We start from the raw sequence: 14942 nt of genomic DNA on the forward strand, positions 1-14942 counted from the left end.
TGCCTTGCAAAAGTATTCTTTTCAACCTTTTGCCACATTTCAGGCTCCAAATATAAAGATATGAAATTGTACATTTTTGTGACGAATTAACAAGTGGGACACAATCGTGAAGTGGATTAAAATTAATTGAATATTTTTAACTATTTATAGAAATAGAAAACTGAAAAGTTGGTCTTCATGATGCTCTAGGCCCTTTTAACAGAACTCTAAAACTATCACAGAGCAGTTGCATTTATAAGAAGACTTGATTACACACAGGTGGATTCTATTTATCATCATCAGTCATTTAGGTCAACATTGGACCATTCAGAGATCCTCACTGAACTTCTGGAGTCAGTTTGCTGCACTGAAAGTAAAGGGGCTAAATAAAATTGCACATCTCACAGTTTTTTATTTCTAAAAAAAGTTTAAAATATCCAAAGAAATTGGTCCACTTCATGATTGTGTCCCACTTGTTGGTGATTCACAAAAAAATTACAATTTCATATCTTTATGTTTGAAGCCTGAAATGCAGCAAAAGTTTGAAAAGTTCTAGTGGGCCGAATATTTTTGCACTGTAAATAGCAATACACCAAAGTCAGATTGCACCTGGCTCTTAAAGGGAATGGCAAGTGACATGGTGATTATTTTTGGTTTATTTGGTTTATTTCATGATACATGCTTTTTGGGCATTTTGAGCCTCTTTTGAGCAACTTGTCATATCGTAAAGAGACCATTAATCCAAAAAACTGCAGGCCTCACTTGCCTCAGTTAAGGTCAGTATTCATGACTCCTCCATAAGAAAGAGACTGAGCAAAAATGGACTGCATGGAAGAGTGCCAAAACAAAAAACACTGCTGAGCTGAAGAACACAAGAAACAGTTTAATGTACTTCCTCTGTTAATAACCTGATGTTTACTGCCTATTTACTGAAAGTGATCTAACAGTTTCCACCTTTCAAATATTCTTATTTGGTTAGTGTCCAAAAATCACAAACAATAAGCCCATACTGACTAAAACTGTGATTTGAATGTGGAAATGTGTAGAAAAAAATCCAGAATATCCAACAAGAACAATAGAGCTCTATATCTTTTATAAAATAATTAAAACCTGGTATCTTACAAAAAACAACACACTGCTGAGCTAAAAGAACATTAAGGCTTGTCTCAATTCTACCAGTAAACATCTTGATGATCCTCAAGACTTTTGGAAAAAAACTTTAAACTTTTTGGAAGGTTTTTGTCCCATTACATCTGGTGTATAATTAACACCATATTTCAGAAAGAACATCATTATATCTACAGTAAAACATGGTGGTGGTAGTGTGATGGTCTGGGGCTGCTTTAAGACCTAGAAGACTTGCAGTGATTAATGAAACCAGGAATTCTGCTGTCTACCAAAAAATCCTGAAGCAGAATGTCTGGCAACCTCCAGAACCTCAAGCTGAAATGAACTTAGGTTCTGCAGCAGGAAAATGATCTAAAACATACCAGCAAGTCCACCTCTGATTGGCTAAATAAAAATAAAGTGAAGACTTTTCAGTGGCCTGGTTAAAGTCCTGACCTGAATCCTATTGAGGTGCTGTGGCATGACCTTAAAAGGTGGTTCATTCTGGAAAACCCTCCAATGTAGTGGAATTATAACAATTCTGTAAAGAAGAGTGGAACAGAATTCCTCCACAGCTCTGTAGAGACTCTTCATCTCTAACTGTCTAAACGTTCTGTACTGGAGTTCTCAGTGTGTTAGTTTTACAGTTTCCTCATTGGGCTCAACACTGTGACCAAATGAATCCACTGAAAACCCCAGATCTGTGTATCATTCCTTTACTCCTAAACACACTCCTTTTTTTCCTCTTTTACACACACGCACACATACACACACACAAAGTCTCTTTTTTATTATTGAATAATTAACACTGATCTTAACTAAGGTGAGTGAGACCTGCAGTTCTTTAAATGTTGTTCTGGGTTCTTTTGGGACCACCTGGATGAGTTGTTCATGCCCTTTTGGAGTAACTTCAGTAGCCCAGTCACCCCTGGGAAGTTTAACCACTGTTCCGTGTTTTCTCCATTTGTGAATAAGATATACAGACAAGAGCAGAAACGCAATTATGACCACAGACACAAGACACACCATATTGAAACAACTCGGCCCAGGCAGACACGATTTTATGCAGTATGAACTGCAGTTCCGTACTTTACCTCATGGTGTCACTAATTTCCGCTCTCTCTGCAATCTTTTGATGGAATACGGACGCCTCAAACCTGCTCAAATGTTCACTCGTTTTCATGCAAAGTATTTCTTTATAAATTAGTTTCTGAAAATCTCACACTGTGCTGATCTATGTGTGTGTGTGTGTGTGTGTTTAGAGTGGAACATGGAGGGAAGATCAGAATCAAACCTGGATTAAAAAAATGTAAGCTCTCTCTCTCTCTCACACACACACACACACACACACATACAAATACAGTACAAACATAACACAAACATAAACACATACAAAAACACTACATACAAACACTACAAACACACACACATACTAAATATAACACTACATACAAACACACTCTCTGTATCAGTGTGTAATGTGTGTTCTTGTGTTCAGACGGCTGTGATTTCACACTGGATCCAAACACAGTGCACCCTCGTCTCTCTCTGAGTGAGGAGAACAGGATGGTGGAGAATAGAGAGGAGCTGCAGTCGTATCCTGATCATCCAGAGAGGTTTGATGTGTGGTATCAGGTTCTGAGTAGAGAGAGTGTTACTGGGCGCTGTTACTGGGAGGCCGAGTGGAGCGAAGGAGGAGGAGTTACTGTAGCTCTGAGTTATAAAACCATCAGCAGGAAAGGAGACGGACCAGACTGTATGTTTGGAGAGAATATAAACTCCTGGAGATTGTTCTGCTCTGAGAACAGTTACTCTGTTCTTCACAATAATAAAAGAACTGATCTCATCCCTCCTCCCTTCGGCTGTAGGAGAGTAGGAGTGTATGTGGACTGTCCCGCCGGCACTCTGTCCTTCTACAGCGTCTCCTCTGATACACACACACACTCACACACACCCTCACACACTCTCACACACTTACACACATTCTATACCACCTTCACTCAGCCCCTCTATGCAGGGTTTAGGGTTTTATTGGGCTCCTCAGTACGTCTGTGTAAGATAGAATAACCCTGTGTGTAACAGAGTGTGTGTGTCTTTGAGTGTGTGTGTGTGAGGGAGAATGTATGTATGAATATTAATTATGTAAATATTTTATATAGATGATTTTGTGAATTACAGTTATCTTTATTCACTACTCAAATCAAATCAAATTTATTTGTATAGTGCTTTTTACAACTGATGTTTTCACAAAGCAGCTTTACAGAAACATGATCACAGGACAAAGAATCAGGCAAAACATTAAACATAGAAAATAGAAGGCAGAGAGATGGAATTAGTTTTAACTGGATTCATGTAAAACAGAGACTATAAAACATTATCAGAGTGTGGCAAACTAATGACTTCGGCAGATCTGAATAAAACAGCCTAACTAAATGCAGAGAGCCAGAAGGTAACATAGACACGAAGGCTCCCTGAAACACCGGCATCCACCCACTCCGCCGTCCACAAACCTGAGTGACCGTGTGCAGTGGGAGAACAACAGCACCAGCATCTCAGTTTACCACAACTCCTTATGAATCCCTGGATCTGCAGCCTTATCTAGAGGGAAAATACCGAGAAGTACCAGTAGGGAAACAGCCTTGGTCAGCGGCAAGAAGCAGATCATTTGTTATGTTAACTAAAGCTGTCTCAGTGCTATGATGAGGCCTCAATCCAGATTGAAATTTTTCATAGATCTGGTTTCTTTACAGGTAAGAGCAAAGTTGTTGGGCTACAGCTTTTTCTAAAATCTTAGAAATAAACAGTAAGTTTGAAATAGGTCTATAGTTAGACAGTACACTAGGCTCAAGATTTAGTTTCTTGATCAGAGGTTTAATTACAGCTGTTTTAAAGGCTTTGGGTACATGGCCTAGGGTGAGTGATGAGTTTACTATCATTAACAGAGGTTTAATTATATCTGGTAGTACCTGTTTTAATAATTTTGTGGAGACTGCATCAAGTGTGCAGGTTGTGCTGTTTGATGCCGCACCAGATGACAAACAGGATGTGCTACTTATCTGTTTAATTTTGTCCCAAATGTTCTCAATTTTCTTATCGAAGAAGTCCATAAAAGCATTGCTGGTGTGAATGGCTGGAATCTGAGGTTCAGTACCTGCCTGGTTTTTAGTTAGTTTGGAAATAACACTAGAAAGAGCTCTAGGATTATTTTTATTTATCTCGATCTGTGAGGCCAGATTAAGCTGCTTTATTAAGTTCTTTTCTATATTTGACAAGACTGTCTTTTCACGCAGAGTGAAACACTTCCAGTTTAGTTGATCGATATTTACGCTCTAAATAACTACATAACTGCTTTAAGGTACGAGTTTGATTATTGTACTACGGTCTGTTTATTTTATGTTTAAGGGGTGCTACACCATCTAAGGTGGAGCAAAAGGTATTTTCTAAACCTTCGGTTAGTTTGTCTAGTTCTACATTATAGTTGTACATTATAGATGATAAATCGTGAAGCTTACCTGTAAATTGTTGGGATGTAAAATGCATTATTGAACGTTTCATAGAGTAGCTAGGGGATGTACATATGTTATGACTAAGATGTAATTTAAATGAAATAAGGTAATGATCTGAAATTGCGGTGGTTTGAGAACAAATATTCAGGTTATCTATGCTCACACCCAGGGTCAGAACTAAATGCACAGTATGATTACACTAATGAGTGGGTCCTGTTATATTTCGAACTACTACTACTGTTATCCCTTATTCTGTACTTTGTGTTAATTATTCTGTTAATTAAATTATTCTGTTAGTCATTATTTTATTTCATTGTAAAATGGATTCATATTATTAAAGCTGAATAAATGAAGAAATGGGCAACTGGAAAGGTGAACAGGAGACTGATGATTTTTTGTGTGTTTTGTTTTGTGTGGTCAGATTACAGTGGAAGTTGGAGTCGAGCTGGGTGGTGTAATTATTGTGTTTAATTAATAATTAAGGCGTGCATTAACACATCTTCAGTTTTCTTCTAAATTAAGAACTCAGTTTATTTTTTTTCTTTCCACATTTCTGTTTTTTAGTCTTTTTTGTTTTAGAGTTCTTTCTTTTGTCCTGTCATTGACACTGTCAGTCGCTCTACAAAGCTGCAGTATTGAGCCTCTGTTTATAAAGGTGGCCCCAGTAGGTGTGGCTAATAAGTGATCACCAGTAATCAGCACTGGGGCTTCTGGGAAACTGAGTTCTGTTCCCTGCTGATCTCTTACTACACTGCCCTGGACCCCTACTAGTGGCATGGCCTGACCCCTTATATAAAAGTAATTTTATAGAGCTTAGTGTGAGTTTCCTTCATTTTCCCTCCTGTTTTAGGACATAAAAAAGGAGAAGGTGAAACAGTGGCTTCCTGTTCAAACTCTCAGATCCATTTGAGGACTTTTATCACACTATTTTTGTTTGCCTTGAGCAAAAGGTAGATCTTTCAGTCTGAGAGGTTTAACCCCTTATCCAGGCCATGATATTTGTCTATAGACTGCCTGACATTACACCACTAAATCTTGAGGATTTTTATTCAAACATTACATAAAAAGCTTTCAAGTTAATTTGTGTCAAAATATAATGAATACAATCATATTGAATCATATACTGAACTTCATTTTAAAATCAGTATTCATGGCCTGCAGACCTCTAATTTCTTTATTATGTTTGTTGATTTTTTACGTCTATTTTTAAACCTGCAAAATTTGGGTTGATTGCTGTTACTAATCTAGAATTATTAGGTGGAGTAGAGAGTGAACAGGCAGCTTCTCCAAGTGTCCTATTGGAGATTTCAAACCCCTTAGAGTTTCAGAATGTACATACAAGTCATACTGCAGAAAAAGGGTTTTGTATCACCTACACCTGTAGCCCGTATACAGGACACGGCATTTTTAAGAGGTTAACAATGTTTTTCTCAAGATCACGCCATGATACTTTAGATGCAGAGTCAAACCAGGATCTCAGTAGGGATAGCTGAAAAGCCAAATAGTACGATTTAAAATGGGGTACGTCAATCCACCTAATGATTTAGGACGTTGAAGGGTGGCAAACTTTACTCTAGGTTTTCTGTCATTCCAGATGAAAGATCTAAACTCTCTGTCTAGCTCTTTAAAACAATAAAAGACTCGGGGGAGGATATTCATTTTGACCCCAGAAAATCTGAAGAGATGAAGAGAGCAGTGTTAACTTTTCCATCGTTTCAGATCATCTCCAATTTTCCCCATCATATATCGATAATTTAGAGAGCACATATGATTAACCTTGGAAGATATTTGTATACCTAAATATTGGAATCCCTGCTGTGTAATTTGGAATAGGAGGCACGCCAGAGAGGAGAGGGGGTTGGGAGTCTGTGTTCAGTGGCATCAGCATTGATTTAGCCCAGTTAATTTTATACCCAGAATATTTACCAAATTTCTCGAACAGTGAAAGTACCTGGGGAACGGATTGCTCTGGGTTGGAGAGCTAAAGCATATAATGAAATAATGTGAAAAGTAATAAGATAAGTAAGTCTACATAAGTTATCCACAGCTAAACGCCCTGGAATGAAACCTGTTTGGTCCTGGTGAACTAAATAAAAAACAACTGTGTTAGAGCCATTATGGAAATAAGTAAATTGTAACTTAAATTTTGTTATATTTAATGTTTGTTGAAATATTTGATAAGACTGACTGTTGCCTATTCAGTAATGTTTTTTGTTTGGTAAGTTTTTGCTTAATTATATAAATTTATTCGTGACATCATGTGGTTGAGGCTTGAAGTTGCATCAGCCACTAGAGGGTCATAGCGCACAACAGTCTTGGACCGTGACTACATGGAACTAAGCCATTCTCCTAAAAATATGGAAAGAACTTTTATTTTTCTTTGTAATCTGAATATTTGGGTTCATTAAACAGCTGAAACTTTTAAAGAAGTCTCGCATCATTGACTTAAGCTTAAGGAACTGGTCATTATTTGAATTTTGGAGAAACTGCACCTACATTAGTCAAAGACTGTGCTCAGGGATGCCTCATTTTGGAACACACGTTGCTTTTAGAGGAAAAACTAAGCCTTTCAGTCCTGAAACATCCTGAAAGGAAGGTAAACTAAACTTCATTGAAGTGGACTGTTCAGTTTATGGGATGTTTAAGACAATGATTAACATTGAAATTTGCTGGATGTCTGAATGCTAAGATTCCTGCTGCTATGGAGAACTAGCGGAAGTTAGCTTGAGTAAGAAAGCAGCTTAATTTGAATGCTTTCTGCACTCTGCATATGTCTTTTTTACAAGAGGATTTGTAAACATTTAGAAGACAGAGAAACTGTTGAAGTTCCTGTGAACTGTGATAGTTAATGTGCACTAGCATAAAAGCAGAAAAATGGCTGATGACTCAGCATGTGAAAACAGGGATTCTGCTAGCCAGAAGAGGGCACCAAAGCCCACAGAGATTGCCATAGAAGAGAAATTGAAAAGGCTATGCAATAGGAGACAAGGAAAATTGGCATTGCTCACTCGCGAAATTCAGCAAATGAAAGAAATTGAAGATAATGTGGAAATAGTTGCAGTTGAATTGTCACATGGCTTTCATCGCATATTCAGTGAATTTAAAGAAGCCAATGAAGAAATGGTTTAACAATTATCAGAAGCAGAAAGGGAAGATGATGTTAATGAAGACATTATGCCAAAGGACAGTGTGTCAGCAACTTTCACACACAGGAGTAGACATAGCTCTTCAATGCAATCTTCAACCAGCTTCAACCGCATTAAGGCCAAGGCAGAGCATGCAGCATTACTTGCACCTGCAGCTGCATTAAAGAAAAAACAGGAATTAGATGCTGAGGAATTAAAGTTAAAGGCAAAACGGGAACAGGTTAAGATGGAGGCAGAGATTGCAGCCTCTACTGCCAGACTGGAAGTATTTAGTGAACAAGAGGACACTTGTGATGACTTGAGTGATAATCATCTTTCACACAAGAACGTTAAAGAGGACCATAAACTTGATTTTGCTGATACTCCTTTGAAAGGGAAAAGAAAACCTGTACCACCTATGCAATGGCCATTGTTACAGGCACCTGGTGCATGCAGCAAGGCAGATGCGTCAGCTAGACAAAATCGTGACTCTGGTCACTCTCAGCAGTTAATTGGCCCTGAGAAAGAACTTTATACGATAATGCAACGCCAGAATGAAGTAACAGAGCTACTAGTCATGCAGCAAAGTCTATCCCAGCTTCCTCAGAGAGAGGTTCCGGTGTTTTCCACTTGCCTATAGATCCTTTATGAGGGCATTTGAAAGTGCGATTGCGAAAAAAGACTAATAGCGACCAGGACAAGTTGTTCTATTTGGAACAGTACGCGATTGGCGAACCAAGAGATCTCGTCCGCAGTTGCGAACACATGCAGCCAGATAAAGGGCTTCGAGAAGCTAAGAGACTTCTTCAGCATCATTATGGCAATGAATTGAAGATAGCCACAGCTTACCTAGACAAAGCACTCAAATGGCCAAAGATCAAAGCTGAGGTTGCCAAGGGTTTGAAGACATATGCGTTATGGTTACACATAATGTCCGAGGCAAGAAGACAGACTTCTTACTGTGTACTATGGGACAGCAGAAGAAGACTCAAGGACATATCTTAAACAGATTTGGAAGTTTGCGCACTAGAAGGAACCACATACATTCATTTGCCAAGGGTTTTGACACAGCAACATATTCCTGTGAAGAAAGGCAATATTCCAAAGCAACAAGATCTACGTAAGTGGCCATACCTGTGTGAAGTTTGCATACCACACATGGAAGCAGATGTTGGCCTGTTGATAGGTGTGAATGCCTATAAAGTCATGGAACCAAGCAAAATCACATATCAGTGGAGACCATTGAGGACTTGCTGGTTCAGCAGTTCAATACAGACTTTCCTGAAAAGCGATATGGCGAAAAGACAGAAATGTCTCAAGAAGATCACCAATTCATGCAATCAGCGACAAAATCATTACAGTTCAAAGATGCACATTACCACATTGGATTGCCTCTAAAAAAATGAAAAGATTCAGATTCCAAACAACAAATGTATTGCAATGCAGAGACTGTTAGGTTTGAAAATAAAGCTCACAAGAAATCCTCAGTTTCACATAGATTACTCAAGATTTATGGGCAGCATGCTTGATAAAGGATATGAGTACCAGAGGATGAGTTGCAGACAGACGAAAGTGTGTGGTATATCCCTCACCATTACCACCCCAAGAAGAATAAAATTCGAGTGGTGTTTGACTGCAATGCATCTTATCAAGGGTTTTCCCTTAATGAGCAGTTACTTCAAGGACCCAATCTCACAAACACTCTTCTTGGAGTGCTGAACAGGTTTCGCTGACAGCCAGTGGCCATCATGGCTGATATTGAATCAATGTTTTATCAGGTCCGAGTTCAAGAAAAGCATACTGATCTCCTTAGATTCTTGTGGTGGCCTGAAGGTAATCTGAAGGAAGAGGCTGTTGACTACCGGATGTGTGTCCACATATTTGGTGCTACCTCATCACCAAGCTGCTCATGCTTTGCTCTTCGAAGAATAGTGGAGGATCTACAGGATGAGACAACAGATAAGGCAGCACAGACACTCCTGACTAGTTGACTACACTTCCTGTCGGCGGCGCGAGCAGTCGCAGCGGCTACTCCGGAAGCAAAACACGGTGCTTTTGTTTGTTTTTCTGTGTAAATAATCCGATCTGAACTCGCAATCATGCAAAAGTTCGCTATGGGAACAACTTACGGCCGACAGACCCTGCTAGACCTGCAAAATCAACAAAAAACTGAACTTACAGACGGTCTACGAGCGGAGCTACGCACGCTAGGCCTGCTAAGATCCGCGGCGTTTCCTGAGCCTGCTAGCCGGAAAAGGTCTCTCCGCAAGCGGTGCGCGAGGAGCCGGAATGCACGGTAAGAGAGCCGGAGTCCGCGCTAAGCTAATGGCTAACTCCAGCCGGCCAGCGGTTCCATCTCTCCTTCTTTCCAACGTTTGCTCCCTGCCGAACAAGATCGACTATCTCCAGCTCCAGCGGACATCCCAGCGCGAGTTCAGAGACTGCTGTGTGTTCGTTTTCACGGAGACGTGGTTAACGGTCTCCATCCCGGACTCCGCCATTGAGGTGAGCGGCATACTATGCTACCGCGAGGACCGCGACGCTGGCCTCTCAGGCAAGATTCGTGGAGGCGGGGTGTGTGTTAACATCAACACAGCATGGTGTAACAACGCTGCGCTGATCTCCAGCTACTGCTCGCCGCTTGTGGAGTTTGCTGTAGTCAGAGCCAGGCCATTCTACCTGCCCAGAGAGCTTAGCAGCGTGTACATAATAGCAGTGTATGTAGCACCCAGTGCTAATGCTAATGGTGCTAATGCTAACGCTCTGCAAGAACTGTACACTGTTATCTCCAAACTCCAGAACTCACACCCCGACGGACTGTTTATTGTTGCTGGTGATTTCAATCACAGTAACCTGAAGGCTCTGCTGCCCAGCTTTCACCAACATGTGGATTTTCCAACCCGTGGAGCTAACCTGCTCGATTGTGTGTATACTAACATTCCTGGTGCGTACAGAGCAGAGCCCCACCCCCACTACGGCTACTCTGATCATATATCTGTCATGCTCATCCCAGCATACAGACAGCTCATCAGACGTGACAAATCAGAGAAGAAGCAAGTAACAACCTGGCCTCCAGGAGCAATCTCTGCTCTTCAGAACCGTTTTGAGCACACTGACTGGGACATGTTCAGAGAAGCTGCTACTTCTGATGACTCCATCAATCTGGAGGAGTACACAGACTCAGTGACTGGCTACATCAGCAAGTGCATTGAGGATGTTACTGTCTCCAAAACCATCACAACCCGCCCCAACCAGAAGCCGTGGATGACTGCAGTCAGGGGACAAGGCTGGCCTCTGTACAGCTAGAGCCAATTCAGCAGATAATCCTGCAGATCATGTCTCACGAGGTCTGACAGCAGAAAGTCTTACGAGATGTGAGAACTGGATTGAAGGACCTTCATTCTTGCTTAGACCATGCAACGAGTGGCCTGTCAGAGCAGACCAATCAAGTTCATCACTAGAAGAAGATCCAGAGGTTAAAGGACACGCCGTGTCTTTTGTCATCAGAGCAGAAAAAGACAGAGATGCTTTTGGCAAGCTCACTGCATATGATTCTGATTGGCATCGCTTAAAGAAGGCAGCAGCATGGCTCACTCATCTGAAAAAGAACTGGCTGAACTTGAGCCGAAAAAGAGCAGAGCTACAAAAGACCATCAGAGCATCTGATGGCAAGCAGGATGGACAGCATAATTAAGGAGTACAAAGAAAGCCTGAAAGACTTATCAATTAGCATGGAAGATTTGACAAATGCTGAACATGATTTGATTCGCTACAGTCAACAGCTAAAATAGGGAAAGGAGATTAAGACTCAGCAACAAGGAAAAAACAAGTCAGAAAGAGCAGCCATATATCCTTCTTAGATCTGGCCTATTCATTTGTGTCCTCTGTAGTGGACAGTTTGTTTCTGCATCTCTCATTTTACTTGTTTGAGTTACACTAACAATTCCTGCTGGATCTCAAAGAGGACATCCCGTGCTTTCCAGTGATACCACATGTTTAGGGGTGGGGAACTGACAAATTCTACTTCCTGTTTCTACAAAATGGCTTCTATAACAACAAGCACATTTTATGGACGGAGAAAGGATGAGTAAAATATTCTTTATTTATTGCATTTCTACTATGAAATTCATGTATTTTATTTATTCTTAGGTTGTTAGGAATTATTTAATGAGAGCAGTTTAATTACATTTGGGATTGAATAATAGCCATTTTATAAATGTCCTCTACAGTGGACACCAGGATGAACTTCATGTCTTTCACAGCCAGTAATTTTTAGTGCATTGTTTAAGGAGACAGAACAGAAGCAGAGAACATTTTGCACAAAATAATTGAGGGAGATTCAGACTTAGATTTATCAGATGAGGAACATGATGAGGAAGAGTTTAAAGAGTTAGGGAGTTCTGATGAGGCAGGAAGCTCATCAGATGAGAACACAGACCAGCAAGAAAGCCGTCGTCCTCTGTGGGCCAGGACTGGCACGTATGTTTTATTCAGTGTTTTTATCCCGTAAAAAAAGATACATAAACTGTACATTGTTAAACTAATGCCTGCACTTGGCAACAGATAGCACAGTAAATAAAAATAATTAACATAATTCCATTTTAATCAGATTGGTTATGCCATTATTTTACCGCCAAACGTCAAGAACACATTTTTTTTAATGCAGCACCCGCAGATTTCCTTTGTTTGCATGCAAACTATGCATGTGCTCACTTATATTTACTCTATTCTCGCTTACAGTTTTACAGCAGAGCAAAGTTAATGTGAGCGAGAACAGATTAAATATGAGTAAGCACACATATTTTGCATGCGAGCAAAGGAAACCCGTGAGTGCTGTGCGAATCGCGCTCTCACATTTACAAAATTTACTCTCGACTTTTGGCAGTAAAATAATGACGGATTTTTTAAAAATAAAACTGGAGTTTTTTAAATGAATAACATACTACGTATGGTTGAATCTGTTCCCTCACTGTTACCATACAACAAAAAATGTTCAAAATGAATTCAAAAGCAGTGAATAATTTTAGATCAACTGTTCTACACATGAGAGGTCAGTAAGTCACAACAAATGCTAAAGAGAATAAATAAGCTTTCAGATAAACAGAACTTGTTTCTTGTAAATCCCGTAAATTCAACAAACTAAAATGAATACAGAATGAAAGTCCAATATATCCTGGTATTATTGTTATTGTTTAACTTGTTAAGTTTCATTGTTCCGTAGATTAAAATCGTCCTGATGTCCACTATAGTAGACATGCTATAAAAATAAAAATACATTTGAAAAAGTCTAAATGGTAATCTGTTGTATTTACTCCTAAGAGATAGGAAATCACAAAAAAAACATAAATTGCAAGACACTTTTTTTTCTCAGGATGTTTTCTCAGTATGTTCTCAGGATATACCAGGGGCATTGAGATGCTACAGCTTGAATTCTTTTCCTTTTCCTTGTTGTTTCATTCTTCTCTGTATTTTTAAAACAGACAGAATTATGCTTCCAGAGTTCTTTCCTTTTAAAAAAGCCATGGAAAAGCTGGCATGGATGGTACTCTTTTGAACTGCTTGCTTTTGTTGGTTTCCTCACTGTGACTATTCCTCCACTTCCCTTTTTCAAAACGTCAATATTGTGGTAATATTGTGGTGGTGGTTTCCTTTGTGGCGTAAGTGATCCAATAATGTCCTGTGTGCTTTAGAGCCTTTTGACTTTGCTAGTGCTTGTGCCACTTCTATATCCTTTGCATGTTTTCTTTTCAGATGTCAGGCCAATTTACTTTGTCCCTTCCCACAATTAACACAGAAGTTTCTTTTATCCCATTTTCTTTTGCTTCCTTCTTTACCACATTTTTTTTTTACCTTAACAGGCAAAGCATTTTCTGAGGCAGACATACCAATATCATCTTTTGCCTGTAGACTTTGACCATTTGTGCTGTCAGGTTTCAAATCTGGATCGAGATCATCACTGTCGCAGTCACTTTTGGACGGGCAATATTCTGAACCACTTCCATCTTCAAATGAGGACACTTCACTGCTTTTAGGTGATTCATCAGCTGCATTACATTCCTGCAACATCAAATGTTTAATATAAGAAAATAATCTTTCATTGATTTTAGCAGTGAAAACAATATTTAGACAACAAGGACAAGACCACCATCCTTGAGTTCATCTATGATCGTACTAATATTGCCCTTTAACTTTTTTTTTATTCTCTCCGCAAGTCACTGTACTTAAGTTTTTACTTCCAACACCCCAAATCCTGTCAATCAACAAATTACTTGCACCTTAATTAAATCAGTCAGGTTTACTGAGCTTGTAACATTTGAAATCCTGTAGGGTTTCCTAAACACAACAATCATCTTACCTTATTTGGCTCCATATCCTTTGTTAATATTTGATACAAACAATAATATTACACATAAATGTGACACTAATTACATTTCAAACAATTCAAAACTCAACACTTACAAAATGTTTTAATGAAAAATATGGACTCAGAAGTAGTACAAAACAGACACAATGTCTTAAACTATTGAAACATAATAATACAACACTCTTCAGATGTACATTTTGGACATCCTATAACAAACCCAAACGACAGGAATAATGACAGCACTTTGCTGTCAGGACAGCATAAGCCAACAACAACGAGAACAATGCAAAAATACAAGAGCAAGCACCAACTTATAAACCATTTATGGCAAACAAATATGAACTGCATGTTGTTTTTATTATAGAGCAGAGGTTTGAATAAAGGTAGAAAATTGTATATAGTTCTTTTCTTTCTGTTGTTCTTTTGTGTTGCGCTAAAGCTTGATGTTTATTATAAACATAATTATAGTGTCAGGGTTGACCCAGGCAGGGAGACGAGGACACGGACGCAAGTGCAGGTAGGGTGAAATAAATGAATAATTTAATAAATAAATATAAATAAACAAAAACAGGTAAACACTTAAACATAAAACAGGGAGATATATACAAGGAACAAGGGAGTGAACCAAATAAATGAAACTAGATAAACAAATAACCAAAAAAAACAAAACAAACCAGTGAAATTAGAGAACATAAACTAAACAAACAAGAAGTACTAATGATATAAACAAACAGGGAGTAAATAAACAAAGAACAAACGAGGGACTGAATAAATACAAAACTTAAACTGGGCAGGGATATATATATATATACGCAAGGAAACCAACAAGAATCTAAACTAGACAGGGAATAACTAAACTAG

The 14942-nt window shown here is 39.1% G+C and overlaps 1 protein-coding gene across 11 annotated transcripts in view; it reads left to right on the top strand.

Moving 5' to 3' along the window:
* The window catches only part of LOC111189998 (NLR family CARD domain-containing protein 3-like), a 189992-nt gene extending 185004 nt beyond the window's left edge, over window positions 1-4988 (top strand). For 3 of the 11 annotated variants that reach the window (XM_049472357.1, XM_049472356.1, XM_049472358.1), the window contains 2 exons: window positions 2349-2395; window positions 2585-4985. In XM_049472357.1, the coding sequence (XP_049328314.1) occupies window positions 2349-2395; window positions 2585-3153 (616 nt within the window). In that variant the 3' untranslated portion in view covers window positions 3154-4985. Of the gene's footprint in view, window positions 1-2348; window positions 2396-2584 lie in introns of all 11 variants that reach the window. The other 8 variants (XM_049472354.1, XM_049472355.1, XM_049472359.1 and 5 more) reach the window with 6 other exon arrangements.
* Window positions 4989-14942: the final 9954 nt, after the last annotated feature.

This window comes from Astyanax mexicanus, chromosome 25 (genome assembly GCF_023375975.1).
Source record: "Astyanax mexicanus isolate ESR-SI-001 chromosome 25, AstMex3_surface, whole genome shotgun sequence".
In the NCBI taxonomy this organism is placed as follows: Eukaryota; Metazoa; Chordata; class Actinopteri; order Characiformes; family Acestrorhamphidae; genus Astyanax; species Astyanax mexicanus.